The 16,210-nt window shown below is 54.5% G+C and overlaps 1 protein-coding gene and 1 long non-coding RNA gene across 4 annotated transcripts in view; one reads left to right on the top strand and one right to left on the bottom strand.

Moving 5' to 3' along the window:
* LOC131492873 (uncharacterized) overlaps positions 1 to 11,683 on the bottom strand; it is a 112,388-nt gene extending 100,705 nt beyond the window's left edge. The window contains exons 1-3 of the long non-coding RNA XR_009252321.1: positions 11,493 to 11,683; positions 10,510 to 10,594; positions 2,831 to 2,977 (exon numbers count right to left, since the gene is read on the bottom strand). This is a non-coding gene — a long non-coding RNA (uncharacterized LOC131492873). The remainder of the gene's footprint in view (positions 1 to 2,830; positions 2,978 to 10,509; positions 10,595 to 11,492) is intronic.
* Positions 11,684 to 11,803: 120 nt separating this feature from the next.
* Positions 11,804 to 15,058, top strand: COMTD1 (catechol-O-methyltransferase domain containing 1). Of its 3 annotated transcripts, none has more exons than XM_058696771.1 (9): positions 11,804 to 12,019; positions 12,124 to 12,242; positions 12,356 to 13,185; positions 13,342 to 13,469; positions 13,728 to 13,833; positions 13,922 to 14,040; positions 14,130 to 14,184; positions 14,469 to 14,602; positions 14,806 to 15,058. In XM_058696771.1, exons 3-9 carry the CDS (start codon positions 13,092 to 13,094, stop codon positions 14,956 to 14,958), a joined length of 789 nt encoding a protein of 262 aa, XP_058552754.1. In that variant the 5' UTR covers positions 11,804 to 12,019; positions 12,124 to 12,242; positions 12,356 to 13,091; the 3' UTR covers positions 14,959 to 15,058. The 3 variants fall into 3 exon arrangements, with proteins under 3 accessions (XP_058552754.1, XP_058552753.1, XP_058552755.1); XM_058696770.1 differs by having other exon boundaries at positions 12,002 to 12,242; positions 12,356 to 12,412; positions 12,818 to 13,185; XM_058696772.1 differs by having other exon boundaries at positions 12,002 to 12,242; positions 12,818 to 13,185.
* The last annotated feature ends 1,152 nt before the right edge of the window (positions 15,059 to 16,210 follow it).

The following is a 16,210-nucleotide window of genomic DNA, read 5'->3' as shown; positions in this document are numbered from 1 at the left end:
GGGATGGGGGAAGGCTCCCTAGAGACAGTAACGTCTACCTGCCTGAATTCCAAGACATGAGGAGTTAGCCAGGGAGGAAGGAGAGGAGCCATTCCCCTCCTCCCCCTGCCCTGAGCCTCCCAGCTGATGCGGGAATCCTGTCCCCCTTCCATTCTCACTACAGCCCCCAAGCCCAATGAAACCCTAGGCTCACTCACTCAACTCACTCACTCAATTGAGCCAGGCCCCGCATATCCAGACTCTGCCCAGATAACCACCCAAGCCAAAGGTCAGTCCGGGCTCCTCTCTCCCACCAACCAAAGAGGTGGAGGGCAAACTTAGGTCCTTACATGCCTGACAGAGACCCTTCCTCTTCTGTTCATTTCTGTCCCTCCTTCCCCACTGCTCTGGGGCAGACAGTAGGCCCCTCAGAGAGACTCCCACACACACTATAAGCCCCAAGGTTTGGCATCTCAGCCTTAGGGTCTGGTGCAGCTACTCCCCCCATGTAACCCCTCCTGTGGCTCCCCAATTCTCTCCTTTGTACTGAGTCTTTACAAATCTGCTCCCTACCCCTCCCCCAGCCCATTCCGCTGATAAGGAGATGAAAGCATCTCTGGCTATGTTGTTAGTCTGCCAAGGCCACTTTTCTGTGAAGGGCAACATCCAGGTGTCTCATCACCTGGAAGCGCCTAATCTGGGACAGTGAGGGGGCGGGGGGTGTACACACGCACACAGACAAACACACACACACACACGTGCGCGCACTCCCTTTTCCCCACCAGGCCTCAGATCTCCGGAGGAGGCTGAACAAAGGTTTGTCCAAGGTCACATCCTCCTCCTCTCCGATCCTGCCTCCACCCTCAGAGCAGCAACCAAGACCATCAGACCAGTGTGTGCAGGGCAGGAGTGCCCATTTGTTGAGTATCTGCTACAGTTCAGCCCTGCACCCTCTGTCCCTGCCAACCCCCTTACTAGTCTACTCAATCACAGGATGAAGAAGCCGAAGCTGGGTCTGTGCCTGAGCTGAGATTCATTGTCATGTTTGTCTGAATATTGTTCTCTAAAACTAGCTCCTTCACTTCTTGCTTCCTCCCACCCTCCTCCTCTTTACCTCTCCCTCTCTCTTCCTCTTCTTCCTTACCTCTGTCCATCTGTCTATCTGTCTCTAGGCTCCTTCTCTCTCTCCTTTGCTGTAATCCCCCACAAGGGTCTAGGGCTGTTTAGAAGCTAGAATTATCTCCAAGATGGATTTGACCTTCTATTCAGTCTTTTGTGCCAGAATCTGGCCACACTTGTTAGGAAAACTGCAGGGAGGAATGAACAGTGGGCTATCTGCTGCCTCCTTCTCCCCACCCGCCAAGGGACCTTTCTCAGGTCTTTAAGCTGAGACCCAAGGTGGGTTGGGTGGGGGAAGGAACGACTAAAGACCAGAATGGTAAGGGAGATAGATCATTCCCAGTGGTCAGGCTACAGTAGGACACATACAGCCAGGGAGACAGGAATTAAGTGTTTATCAATAATCAAAGTCCCTCCCAACCTGAAAGCTCCAGCCCAAAAGAGTGCTACCACTTGAAACCTATGTGACCTCTGTTATGTCACTTAACCTCTCTGAGCTAATAGTAATCCCTAATTTAAAGGACTGTTATAACGATTTAGTGTTGATTTCTTTAGAATGCTTTGGGCTACAAATAACAGAAAAGTCAACCAAGACTTCCTTGAGTGGGGCGCCTGGGTGGCTCAGTCAGTTGAGCGTCTGACTTCGACTCAGGTCCTGATCTCATGGCTCATAAGTTCGAGCCCCTCGTTGGGCTCTGTGCTGACAGCTCAGAGCCTGGAGCCTGCTTCTGATTCTGTGTCTCCCTCTCTCTCTGCCCCTCCCCCGTTCATGCTCTGTCTCTCTCTGTCCCCAAAATAAATAAAAAACGTTGAAAAAAAAAATTTTTTTTAAATAAATAAACATTAAACATTTTTCTAAAAAAAAAAAGACTTCCTTGAGCAATAAAGATAGTTAATTCTCTCAAACACTGAGATCTGAGAGGTAGGTGTTTTCAGGTTTTGTGCAATGATTCAGAAATTCCATCAAAAACAAGTTTCTTTCTACATTTCTGTTCACTGTTCTTACCTTGTTGTTGGCATTTCATACTGCTCCTCATGGTTGAAAGTTAGCTGCTGCCACTCCAGACATCATGCACCACATTTAAAAAGTGGGGCGGGAGGGAGGATATTAATAATACAACACCCCTTCAGACAATGGATCCTAGTGCAGATGATCAAGGATCCCACCTTAAAAGATTCTGCCCTACAGCATGATCTCCCAGTGAGAAACTCATTCTCAAGATACTTTTGCATCTTAAAGGTTCAGAGAAAAATGGTAACACCCCAATGGTAGGGCTCCACGCACATGTGAGGCTAGGTAGGGCAGGAGAAGGTTTCTTGGCGTCTCAGGTCATATCATAGACCTTCAGAGCTGGAAGGGACCAGAGATAGTCTCCCCCAACCCCAACCATACAAATGGGGAAACTGAGGCCCAGGGCAGAGAAGTGATTTCCTTATGGTCACACAGCAGAGCCAGGATCAGGAATAAGGATTCCTGGCTCTGATCCCCTCTTAGCATTCTGGGGCAAGTCCTCAGAAAGGAGGGCTTAGACCAGGAAACGCAGGTGTCTTAGGTGGGCTCCCCAGAAGCAGAGCCTGAATCGGGGATGCCTATTCAGATGGTTCACTGGGAGAGGCTCTGAGAAAGGGAGTGAGGGCGCGCATAACAGGGGAAGGTAAAAGCTAAGTCTAGCCGCAGCCTGTTCCCACTGAGGGTCCTGGAGCATGATCAGCATCACAGAGTTAGTCCTACCTTGAGGTCTGGGGGCGCCTGTTGTACCACCACATCCGCCAGCCACTGGCCGCAGCCCGCCCAGCTGGTGCGGCCTTCGGGGTGGGGCAGCTCTCCTCCCTCCGGTGAAGGGGCAGCTGTGAGCCACTAGCAGCAACTCTCCAGCAGCTGGGGGAATGCACACACCAGCAGGTTAGAAGCTAAACAAGCAAGTGTCCTCCCAGAGCCCTAAGCCATTCCTGGCAATCCCAGCCACAGAGCACGGTGTACCAGAGAACAGGCCTGTCCCCTCTGCAACGTCAGTTTCCCTGTTCATAAAATGGGCATGCAGGACCAAGGGACTGCCAGACTCCTTTCCAGCTCTTCCTTCCCAGCTTCTTTGATTCTACTTCCTCCTCACCCCAAAGTTCCAACCGGGCAACCCCAGCTCCCAGACTGGCCACTTGCCCGGGCAGTGGAAGGATCAGTGAGAGCAAAGCAGGGTCTCCACTCAATCAGTCTTGAACCCCACGAGGCTGGCAGAGGCAACAGTTTCTTGGCATGTGTACGTCTCCAGCCTGCTGAGCAGGCCTGGGGAGTCAGTATTTCTTGAAATGTAAGTACCGAGACCACACTGGGTTGTCAGTAAATTCATTATCCCATTACGCAGACCTGAATTATTCAGCGCTCTTGAGGCCGCCTCAGGAACGTGCCCGAGCGCAGTCGATGCCGGCATTAGTGGGATGGATGGAGTCAGGCCCGGGGCATGGTTGGTGCCAGGATGATGGATCTGGGCCCAGAGAAGCTGCCGGCACAAGGGAGTGTCTGACTAGCAGGCCCTGGGCCCTGGGTGTTTCTGGGGCCTAGGAAGTGGATAATGCACACATCCACCACTCCCCTCATCCCCCAGGAAATTGGCAGAGTGTGTTTTTGGAGCCCCATCTGCTCCACAGGGCCCAGGGACAGAAGATCCAGACTTCACCTTTTCCTGGCTGTGTGACCTCCAGGAGGCTGTTTGCCTCTCTGAGTCTCAGTTTCTTTATCTGTAAAATGCAGCTAAATGTTCCCAGTATCCATTCTCCCACTTAAGTTTAACTATAGAACTGATTTTTCTCTGAGCATATAATGCTCTAGAATAAAGGCTATTTCTAGACTGAAGTGTGGCCATATGACTAAGTGCTGATCAAAGGAATGCAAGTAGAAGGATCCAGTGAAACTTTCAGGAGGTGTCCTCAAAGGAAAGGGGAGAGTCCTGTTTTGTCTCTTTCATTTTGCTGAAAACTAGGATGAAGGTGTGATGGCTGGAGCTCACGCAGCCATATTGCTCAGGGAGGAGAAGCCACATGATGAGGATGGCAGCACAGCATAGTACAAGCCTGAGTCCATGTTGGCCCTGGAGCCTCCTTATCACCTCAATCTCTATAAAATAGAGATCAAACTCTCTCTTGCTTAAGTTGCTATTCTTTTGGATTTTTCTGTCACTCCCAGCCAAACCCAACCCTACCTTGTTGGGCAAGTCTGAGGGTGAAACGAGACGTTACAGGAAAAGCAGCCACCTCAGTAGGCATTTCCTCTAGGACGCTTCAGTGATTAAGAACTGTAAGCCCTGAAACCTTAGGATCAAATCCCAACTCTATCGTTTATATGCTGTGCAACTTTGGGCAAGTTGCTTAACCTCTCTGTGCTTCAGTTTTCTCATCTGTAAGACAGAGATAAAAATTACACCTTCCCCCTCACAGGGTTAATGTGGACTAAGTGAGTTAATATGAAGTTACAAAAAGTAGCTGACACACAGCAAGTGCTATATAAGAATCGGCAGTTAGTATCCCATTTTTACCTATCTAGGGGGATTCCATACACAGCTCAGGGACCTACGTTCCCATAACATCTCCCAAAGCTTCATCTCAGTTTGTTTTTTCCCCTGAAGGTGATTGTGCTCTCAGGGCAACGAGGCCAATGGCATTCTGAGTTTCAGCCATGACACAAATAGCTTTGCCTCGAGAGAGAGGACCCCGGTCTGAGCCAGTAGAAGTGGGTGGCAGAGACTGGGCTCCTGGTGTGGACCCCAAAAGAGGGTTTTCTCTCCAGGATGCCTATGAAGTACTTAGGAAGAGAGAAAGAGAAATAAAGACCCCTTACTGGCTATGTATCCTGCACAAATATCCCTTCCTTCTGGGCCTCCGGGGAGTGTATTAAATCAGAGGTCACAGCTCATGTGCCAGCAGGACAGAAGACCAATATGAAATATGAGTGAAATGTGTCAGGTCTGAGGCAGCAGGGAGCAGTGGAGACCAGGACAAGAGCACATGACCCAGGGGGGGCAGGCATCACACAGAGCCAGCTAACCTGCCAGGCTACACAATGGGCCTGCTGCTGTCAAATCTTCCTTTCTTTTTTTTTTTTTTTTTAAGTTTATTTTGAGAGTGAGAGAGAGAGAGAAAGAGAGCAAGCAGGGGAGGGGCAGAGAGAGAGGGAGAGAGAGAATCCCAAGCAGGCTCTGCACCATCAGCATGGAGCCCAATGCAGGGCTCACTCGAACCCGTGAACTCTGAGATCATGACCTGAGCTGAAAGCAAGAGACGGACACTTAACTGATTGTGCCACCCAGACACCAAAATCTTCCTTTTCAAAAGGAATGGAAATCAAATCTGAATTCTTTGTGAAATTTTCTGATCCTCCATTCAAACAAACAAAACACTGATAAAGGCAAACAAAATATGTCCCCGGGCCAGCTTCAGGCCACCAGATGTAAAACAAATGCTGAGAGGTGTGCTATGTGACACAGTCTGAATTCTGGAGTCCCAGGATATATTTCACGGCGTATGTGAGGGATCAGCTTGTGCTGAGCCTGGGCGGGCAGCATGGAGGAAAGACAGATGCTGGGAGTTTTCCCTCCCAGGGAAGCAGGTGCCGTGGGCTGGACCGGGGTTCAGGATGGCAGGGAGCACGGGCAGAGGCTCACGCCTACTACCTCAGGTAACACTCTGGCCCCCAGAGCTTCAGGTCCTTCCTCTAAGAAACAGATTAGGGAGTCCAGTTTCGGCCCCTGGCACAACCCTGGCCCACCTGCCCTGCTGAGGCCCTGCCCAATCCACAGCCTCTGCACCCACAACTTTGGGGACCCCCTCAGGGCCTGTGCTAGATTGGACTGCTGATCCTGCCTCTTCAGTCTGCCATCCGTAATGGGGTTGCACGCCCACACCCTTCTCCACGTGACTTCTCCACTGAGGGGGTAGACTACGCATGCGCCTGTACTCAGCCTGGCCAAGTGACTTGCTGTGGACACTGCAACATCAGCAGCCCTGACTGAGGCAGAGGCTTTAGAACCACTTGGGTGCTTGGCCTCTTGCTCCTATGCGCTGGTCTCAGAATGATCTGAACCCATCACCTGAATGAAGCACCCCAGCTGACCTGCCGACCCAGGAGAGAAAAGTGCATGGTTATTTTGGAAGCCAATGGCACTTGGGACTGTTACACAGCACTTTTGCAGCAGAAGCCTGACTATTATGTTGGGAAGACAGGGGCTTCCCCCACCCATCCCCAGCTCACTGCACAAAATCTCTCGCCCTGTCTGGTCATCGTCACAGAAGTCCCTGTGCCCCTGCCTCCAAGGCAAATACAGAGAATCCCTCTGGAGGGGGGAGTCCCCCAAGCTGTGGGCTGTGACACGTTGGATGAGCTACTTTCCCTAAGAGTCACCTGTAGGGTGTGGGTGACATGCCTACCTCACCAGGGATTGGGAGGTGTCCATGGGATGTGTCGGGTCTGAGGGGCACAGGGGTGGGAGGAAGTACCCAGGGCTGCTATTTGGACTTGTCAGGAAGTGGGGGGAACTTGGCCTGCCTCAAGGGATGGGGCGTCTGCTGTGAGAAAGCTCACCCCTGAGGTAAATGGGGCCTCACTTTTGCAGGGTGTGATTTTGAGTACAGTGGGGAATCTGACACTCTAGCCTGAAGAAAAAGCAAACAGGGTTATCTCAGGATCCACTCCAAACCACTCCTGTGGGAACAGGCCACATTGTTTGTATCAGGAATGCTTTTGAGCTTCCAGTAAAAGAATATGCAACTAATCGTTGCTTTTTTTTAAATTTTTTTTTAACGTTTATTTATTTTTGAGAGACAGAAACAGAGCATGAGTGGGGAAGGGGCAGAGAGAGAAGGAGACACAGAATCGGAAGCAGGCTCCAGGGTCTGAGCTGTCAGCACAGAGCCCGATGTGGGGCTCGAACTCACGAACTGCGAGATCATGACCTGAGCCGAAGTCAGACTCTCAACCGACTGAGCCACCCAGGCGCCCCCTAATCATTGCTTAAATACAAAGGGTTCCACTTTCTTATGTAACAAGGAGTCTGAAGGCAAACAGTTGCTGGTGTTGGTTCAATGGCTAGATAAGTTCTTCAAGGACCAACCATCATTCCTTTTGCCATCTTTACTGTTTGTGTGGGTTTTTAAATCCCGAACATTATTGCCTCACAACCACAAGAGGGCTGCTATGTTTCCAAGCATTTCATTTTTACACAACCCCATTCAAGGTAGGAAGAAGCTAAACAAAAAAAAACAAAAAAAAAAAAGGAGGAAAAAGTCCTGAGAAGCACCCCTTTATCTCTGGCTGGAAAAGAGCTACAGGTGAGGATGAGACAGCGGGTATCTTCAAAAAAGGACTGGGATGGTCATGCCAGTCTGAGACCCATCACGGTTCATCCCCCAGAGTTGGGCATGTTGCCTGAACAACATGAGCTCCTGCAAGCAACAAAGAAAGAAGCAGACGGTAGACTAGGTTGACATTAACAGTGTCTGTTGGAGGTGGCAGAATCTTCCCCACAGAAGAGAGTGTACCAGGCAGGACTCTTAACTGCAAATCTCACAAGCTGCTCTGTGACAAACAGCAGATTTCACTTTGTTGCAAACAACAGAATCCACTTGGCTGCAGATAAACTCCATCGCGTTGCAAACAGCAGACTGGCGGGACCAGAGAACCGGGCTTGGGTGCTACACAGCCAGGAACTCCACCTCCGGAAGCTCCACCCACTCACTTCCTGGGACTCTTCTAGTTAGAACACAGCTCCCGCCACAGCCCACCTGTGGGAAGGGGCTCCGCCAAACCACCCAGCAGAGCGGGAACATCCACGTCTGCCACACTTGCTTGCCAGGGCATCAATCTCCACACAGCCAACGCACGGCGCCCACACTGGCATTCGGGACCCGTGCAGCACCTCTGATAGGTGGAAGCAAGGTCACATGCTTGCAACGGCATCTGAGAAGTCTGTATGCTTGTCTTCTTTTTGGGAAGGAAGGACCCACAACATAGGCCAGTGTCTCAACGTGGAGAGGTAAGAGCTGCAAGGAGACGCTCTCCACCCGTTCTCGGAAGGGCCCCATGAAGTCTTGGCCATTTGAAGCCTCCTGAGGATCAGCCAAGATGCCCCACAGAAGCAGTGACGCCCAGGAGTCACCATGGCAGCCCTGGCCATCCCGTCAAAAAAGGAGGAAAGTGGGGCACCTGGGTGGCTCAGTCAGTTAAGCATCTGAGTGTGGCTCAGGTCATGATCTCCCCGTTCCCGAGTTCGGGTCCCACATCAGCCTCTGTGCTGACAGCTTGGAGCCTGGAGCCTGTTTCAGATTCTCTCTGCCCCTCCCCCATTCGTGTCTGTCTCTCTCTCTCAAAAACAAACATTAAAAAAAAATTTTTTTTTTAACATTTAAAAAAACAGGAGGAAAGAAACAGATGACATCATGAGACACACACCAAGGTCATCGGGGATTGTGGCAGACAGAAGTTTGCCCCCATGATCTCTGTGACCTCCACCATCAGTGCGAATCCTGTGGTTCTTATCTTAAATGGCAAGGGGACTTTGCAGATGTAACTAAGGTTACTAACCAGGTCACGTTAAAATAAGGACATTACCTGAGATTATCTGGGTGGGCCCAACGTAAGCACAGGAGCACTTAAAGGCAGAAGAGAAAGGCAAAGTGATTTGAAGCACCAAAAAGATCCAAGATGTCTTTGCTGGCCTTGACATAGGAGCTTCATGAGAAGGAACTGAAGTCCACCAACAACCAGTGGGCTGAGAAAAGAGCCGGGGGGCCCGGCAGAACCCCAGCCCCAGCAACACTGTGACGTCAGCCTGGCGAGACCCCAAGCAGAGAATGCAGCCATACCTTGACAGCTTCTGCCCTACAGGACTGTGAAATGATAAATGGGGGCTGTTTAAAGCCCGCACGTTTGTGGGTGGTCAGTACACAGCAAGAGAGGTAGAGAAGTATCACCCTCATTTTCTAGCTGAGAAACTCTGAACTCACAGCCACGGAGCTATGGGACCAATGACAGACCCCAAGTCCATCTGATTCTAGAGCCCGTGCTGTTGCTTTCCCACTGGGCCTGTCCAGATAAGGAAGCCGGGGCACGGGAGGCCGGGGCATTGCCAGGTCTGTAGCATCTCAGCACAGAGAAGGCAGGAGCAGGCAGTGGGGCTCCATCGTCCCCACCTCATCTGAGAAGCCCCAGAAGCCCCTAATTCATGGTCTCTCTGATTCCATCTGCTTGGCCTGAAACACCCCCAGAGCCTTGGAGTTAAGGCATTGCCCCCGCCCACACCCCAAAGTCTTAGGTGAACAGGTGCCATCCTCCCTAGGGAGCTTGGCAAACCTCACCCAGATGCGGTCAGACTTCAGGCTGCAAATTTCTATATGGAGAGGCCTACAGAAGGCAAGACCTGGACAGAGGGCTCCAAGGTGCCCCTGGCAGCCCACAGCTGCTGGGGAAGAGCCCACTGAGTGTGGGAAGGGGATGGAGAGCCCGAAGGTAGGAAAAGGATTCCTGAGGTGGGGGCAGGGCAGAGGCATCAGCTGGCCCCACCAGACTCCACCTCCACGTCTCAGCAACTCTGATACATGCTCCCAATCAGAGGAAACGGTGGTCCCAGGGGCCAGATCAAACCCAGACATCAAAGATGTATTCAGTTCGGCTGAAGCAATGCTTAAAAAAAAACAAAAGTCTAATCCAAATGCTTAAAATGGTGAGGTTTCACATTACAAGCCAGATTTCAACCCTTCTTGAGAACTCACAAGCTCTGGCCACACTGCATCCATCTTCCCACATGGCGGCATAGGCGGCCAAGTGGCTGCCAGGCCTTTGGACGGGACATGAGCTCTGCAGTGCCCCAGTCTGCACTGCCCCCTACTGCTTCCCCTCACCTGCCTGTGCAGCCCCTGAACACTTCCATCTTCCAATTGCTTAGGCCTGACCTGACTCCACAACCCTACTTTTCTGCCCCTACCCTGCCCTGCACAGTCCTGGGGAGCCCCTGGGAGAGAGGATCCAACCCATGTGATGTCAGCAGTTCAGAAGTAGAAGCTGGGGGTGTCATGATAGAAATTCAGGGGCCTCTTCCAGACCCATTGTTGTGGAAAGCTATTTCCAGGGCCCTGATTTGGCTAAGAATTTGTCAGGGGTCAATTCTCACTTCCTGGTATGGACCTAAAGGCATGAAGAGGCACCCACTTTCTCTGCCCTTACCAGCCTGAGAGCTCCTGGGTGCCTAGTGGGGCATTTGACCTGCATGGGACCAAAAGGGCAACCCAGAGAGGTAGAAATGGTGTTCCCCCTGCCCAGCCCCTCATGGCCCTGGGAGCAGCTGCCCACATCCAGATGGCCCTTTGGGGAGGCCCAGCTCCCTCCTCCCCACCGCAGGGGCACCTCTGAGGAAAAGAAGCAACACTGACTTTGTTTTCAGCCTCCTGGAAAAGGCTCTGTAGGATTCCAAGGCGACACTTTGCTCCCTTCATTGTGAGCTGAGACGCCCCGGTGCTGCAATGCAAGAGACAAGAAATGAGTAGCAAACGGGGGAGGGAGGTGGAAAAATTAAATTTTGCGTGATCAGCAAGGTTTCAAACAATCGCTCGCCAACTGAAGTGGGTGCCACGTCTATAAGTCATTCTGTTTTATAGACCATTAGGATCTCCAGAGAGAGCCTGCATGGAGACCACTGCTTTTTGTTGAAATTAAAATGTCAGAGAAAAAGAAATAGAACAAAACAGGGAATCTGCAATTAATTACCAGGCCATAAAAATTCAATAATCAGGAGGCAGAGCGGCCGCGGGCCCAGAGGTATCAGAGCCAGCGTAACAAGAATGGAATACATTAATCTTTTCAAATTAGTTTTTCAATCTGACGGGGATATATGGTGACATGCCTCCCCTCCCTGCCGGCTCCCCGTCCCCCCCACCCCCCCCCACCCCCCCCCCACCCCCTCAGGGGCTCCCGCCGGAAGCCAGGCTTGGGGAGGGAGGCTCGGGTGTGAGCTGGGGTCCTGCCCAAATCCGGACTCCCAGACAAGGTAGAGCTGAGCCCAGGACCCCCAGGCCAGTGGCCTGGTGGAGAGAGCCCAGCACGGCTGCCAGGAAAGCACGTCTTGGGTGTCTGGATCTTGCTGGGTCTCAGCGCATGGAGTCAGTGAGGAGGGCACCTCTCTGAGCTTTGGTTTCCTCCTCGGGAAAATGGGAATAGTATGCCAGCCTCATAGGTAGGCTGCATTTAGAAGGCCTGGTACTCAGTGGAAGGCCCCTACGGTTACTGTGTTGACTGTCTAGACCCGCAGCTGCAGCAGCAAGGAGCGGGGTGCCGCTCCAGCACACTGCTCAGGCCGCACTTATGTATCATTTGCTGTGTGCTCAGCCCTGGGAGAGGAGAGACCAGCAGCCCTTACCCTGGGGATGAGGCTCAGAGTCTGGTCAGAGAAACATTTACTGGGGGCCAACCAGGATGCAGAGGATTCGAAGGTAAGGGGACAGGTGCTTCCCAGCCAGCCGCACCCCCCGCCCAGCCCAGGCACAGACAGCAGGCTCCACCCCGCGCCCGGGGTCAGTCCCGCCCTCTGCGTCTCACTGGAGGTCACGTCAGCGGCTCCTGGAGACTTAACCCGGAACTGAGCCCTCCTCCTGCACCGCCTCCCAGCTGGGGTCAGGGCTGTGCTCTAAGTCTCTCCAGCTCGCTCCGATCTTCCTCGGTTTAGTCGATCTCACGGACCACCCCCTAAACCTCAACAAACCTGCCTCCGGGCCTCGGGGTCCGGGGGCCTCGCACCCGCTAAGCCTCCTCTGGGAAGCCCCCCGGTGGAGTTCCTGACTGGCCAGAGTGGGTACTAAATGGGCTGTTGGAGCACCCAGCCCGGGGGGAGGTGACCTTGAGCGGCCGGATGACCCGCTGCCCTTTGGCCCTGGACTCCTTTTAAATGTAAGTTACAGCCCACCAAGTGCCGGCCCTGTGTAAATCCTTCACGTGGATTTTCTCGTTTCATCCCCTGGGAGGTGGCGACTGTGAATAACCCCATTTTGCAGAAGAGGAAATTGTGAAAGCAGAGCTGCTCCCCATTCTAGTTTGTGCTGTGGTCTCTGAATGCAGCGTCACTAGGAATACAAGCCACTGGCTTCTTTCGCCTTCCCCACTTTGTGTTACAGTAAGTGTTCCATCAATGCTCACTGGAGAGTGACCCTGCAGAACAGCCCTGCAAGGGGACCTCACCAGCCCTCCAATCACTCCCCCTCCCCCAAATGTCTCCACTCCCAACAGCTGCCATTTACTGGACACCTACTGTGTGCCAAGTTGTGGGATCTGGTGCTATTTACGGTAAGACCGTGGTTCCTACTTCACACAAAATAAACAGGCTGAGAAAGAGGGACCCAAGAGCTCATACGTCTGTCTGGCACTCAACGGCGGGTTTCTAAGAACCTTGTCTCAGAGCCCCATCAACAAGACCTGCCTCTGGACTCTCAAGCCTCCCCTCCTGTGGTTTTTGTCCCCAAACCGGGTCCTTCAACCGGATACCCTCACTCACCTCCCACAGGAAGCCTCCCCTAATTCTCTCAGTCCCTCTCGGAACTCCTGTAATTTCTATCACTTCGTGCAAATTACTATCCTGTTACGCCAGCGGCCCAGCCACCCACCCACATATGCCCCAGGGTCCCAGCAGAAGCAGCAGCAATAATAAGAAGCACCCAGGAGGGGCATCAAATTTCTACCTCCCTGACCCAGGACCGTAGACCTCGAGGACCCGCACCGAAAGCCCAGACCCCAGATGCAGGCTTGCTCCCCTTCCCGGGCGCAGTTCCAAGCGCAGCCACCAGGTGGCGCCCGGCTCGCGCTAGCGGGGCTTGCAGTAAAGCTGTGCGGCCGCCAGATGGCGTTCGAGACCGCAGTTCTGCGGGCAGTACCGGGACAAGGCGGAGACTAGAAGGCAGGCGGGTCCCAGTGCGGGCGCAGAAGCCCAAGCCAAGTGACCTGGACGTCGCTCCCTCCTGGCCGCACCATGATCCAGCCCGCACCCCGGCTCTCTGTGCCCGCCGCGTTGGCCCTGGGCTCGGCCGCGCTGGGCGCCGCCTTCGCCACAGGCCTCTTCCTGGGTGAGTAAGGCGGGGCCTGCGGCACCTCCCGCAGAGCCCCCGCAGGCGGGGCAGGTGCGGGAGCGGAGCCCGTGACTCCGCGAGGCTGGCTGAGGCTGAAGCTCAGCCCTGGCGCCCCGGAGTCCCAGACCCTGACCCAGGACCCCTCCCTGGCAGGGAGACGGTGCCATTCGGAGCGATCCCGGCGAGAGAAGCGCCTGCTGCCACCTGAAGACAGCCCCCTCTGGCAGTATCTGCTGAGCCGCTCCATGCGGGAGCATCCGGTGCTGCGGAGCCTACGGCTGGTCAGCAGGGCCAGGGGCGGGGAACAGGCGCCCACTTCGGACCCAGCGGGCCCCACGTGCTTGTGTGACCTTGGGCTGGGCCTTGGAGCTCCCCGGGCTTCCGGGACACCACAGGCGGGGCGCGGTGGGCGTTCCCTGAGGGCCAGTCCCCCTAGGCCACGCCCACAGCCGCGCACCTGGAGGGGGTGTGAACACGGGGCGGAGCTGGGTGACTGGCAGTGGTGGTGCGACCCTCTCCCCTCCACCACCGCGACACAGCTGACCCTGGAGCAGCCGCAGGGAGATTCCATGATGACCTGTGAGCAGGCCCAGCTTCTGGCCAACCTGGCACGACTCATCAAGGCGAAGAAGGCGCTGGACCTGGGTAGGGCGCACGGCTGGGACCACTGGGAGCCTAAGTCACCAGGAGGACCCCCATTCTGGCCTGAGCCTGTCCATGTCCCTGCCCACAGGCACTTTCACAGGCTACTCAGCCCTAGCGTTGGCCTTGGCGCTGCCCCCGGCCGGGCGCGTAATAACCTGCGAGGTGAACCCAGAGCCTCCGGAGCTGGGGCGGCCCCTGTGGAGGCAGGTGAGTGTCCCTCATCAGGCCCTTGGAGCCTGACCACTCCCAGCCCTAGGAGAAGGGACCTGCTGGCTGTGACCCCACTCCTTCCGCAGGCTGAGGAAGAACACAAGATCGACCTTCGGTTGAAGCCCGCCCTGGAGACCCTGGGTGAGCAACGGAGTAGAAGGGGCCTTGGCACCATTTCTAAGTGGTGACTGGGCGTGAGCTAGTGACCAAGTCTGCTGGGCGGGCTTGAGGCAGTGACAGTCCTCTGCTTCCTGGCCTCACCTATGCGGCCACATGCTGGGTGGCAGGGCGCCCCTCCAGACCAGAGTCCCTGAATGGTCATAGCACATGGGCAGGCCTGGGCAGGCCTGGGCAGGGGCTTCTGACCACCTGGGCTGCGGACTCAAGACCTATCTTACCCCCCCCCCCCCGCCCCCCACCTCCAGACGAGCTCCTGGCTGCGGGCGAAGCTGGCACCTTCGACGTGGCCGTGGTGGACGCGGACAAGGAGAACTGTGCCGCCTACTATGAGCGGTGCCTGCAGCTGCTGCGCCCTGGAGGAGTCCTCGCCGTCCTCAGTGTAAGGGATAGACTAGAGGGAGAGCCCTCCTGGGCTGGGTCTCCGTCTTTTCCCTTGGCTCCTCCCTGTGCCCCGCCCCCATGCCACAAAGCCCCGCCCAGTGCTTTCTCCCCCTGGGGTCCTGTCTCCAGCTCTCACCCCGCCTCCTGCTTAAGCACCTCCTCCTCGGCCCTGTCCCTCCATGATGCCCCGCCCCTCCGCAGGTCCTGTGGCGCGGAGAGGTGTTACAGCCTCAACCGCGGGACACCGAGGCCCAGTGCGTGCGGAACCTGAACGAGCGCATCCTGCGGGACGCCAGGGTCCACATCAGCCTTCTGCCTCTGGGCGACGGCCTCACCTTAGCCTTCAAGATCTAGGGCTGGCCCCCCGAGAGTGGCCTCAAGTGAGGGGACCTGGGAACCCCAGACATCAACCCTGAGTTCTAAATTCGACAATAAAGTGGGGCCTGGGACAAGATCTTCTCAGCCTCCGTACGTGGCTCTAAAGTGGGGTAGGGAGGGAGGGCCCAGCACTGGCAGGTTCTTCAGCAAAAGGGAGCCTTGAGGTCATAGGCGTCATCCCCTCCGTGGCACTGTCCTGAGGACCACGTGGCACCAGGGCTAAAGCCTGAGTAGGAGCCTCCAGCTGACAGGAGGCAAGATATAAAGTTCTGATTGACCTGGCCACATACAGTGGCTCAGAGATCCCAGCTCTTCGGATTTGCCTCCACTCCACAGGATGCTGGCTAGAGCCCCTGCCTTGGTCTCCCTCCTACTTAGCTTCCTAGGAGGGTCAAGTGAATGAAGCTCTTGTTTGGCGCAGCGGGGACTGGTTGGGAGACCATATCTGGAGTCTGACAACAGGAAACAGACCCTACAGCTGACCAGGTTTGTGGCTGGGTACTTTCACAGGTTCTGCTGGTTCTGCTATCTGCCCATGTTTTCACAGCACTGTCAGCTCGATCTCACCTCTACAGTGGAGGCTCTGGTCAGTGGACATCACTCCTGAAAACCAGGCCACTTGACTTAGACCTGAGGACCACAAGGTTGGAGTATATATCCTGTCCTCCCCCTGAAGTCCTGGAGAAAGGTGAGGGACTGAGTGGGATCACTGACCAGAAAGGTGTGAAGCAGACAGGCCAACAGGTAGGAGACCATCAGTACTGCGGTTTTAAATAAGTTCCCCACAGGAAGATGAAGATATGGTTAGGCTGTCCGGCACCAACATCTACGAGCTGAGGTGGAGGGAAGCCAGGTGCTTCACTTCTCTCATCTAAACCTCCCTAATCCTAATCCCCTAGGAAGATATCTCCAGGCCACAGATGAAGTGTTCTGCCCACTAACACTGCCTCCGGCAGAAATGGCATCAGCCTAGAAGACAACCAGGTTTTGCCACCACTTGGTTAGGCCTGGGTGCTGCTATGAGGCTGGAGGCTACTAGAAACAAGGTCACAGGAGACCATAACAGGCAACTTTCATAATCCTAAACTTCTTGGTACGTACCTTACATTTTAACCCATAGGGCTCTGGGTGTGAACCAACCCTTGTCTCTCCACACATTAAAGCCTATTAAGGTTGCACATGGGGAAGGGGCGCCTGGGTGGCTCGGTCGGTTAAACGTCTGACTTCG

The sequence above is a fragment of the Neofelis nebulosa genome, chromosome 13, assembly GCF_028018385.1.
Source record: "Neofelis nebulosa isolate mNeoNeb1 chromosome 13, mNeoNeb1.pri, whole genome shotgun sequence".
Taxonomy (NCBI): domain Eukaryota; kingdom Metazoa; phylum Chordata; class Mammalia; order Carnivora; family Felidae; genus Neofelis; species Neofelis nebulosa.
Note: the sequence above shows the minus strand (reverse complement) of the source record. Positions and strands in the feature narration are given on the sequence as shown.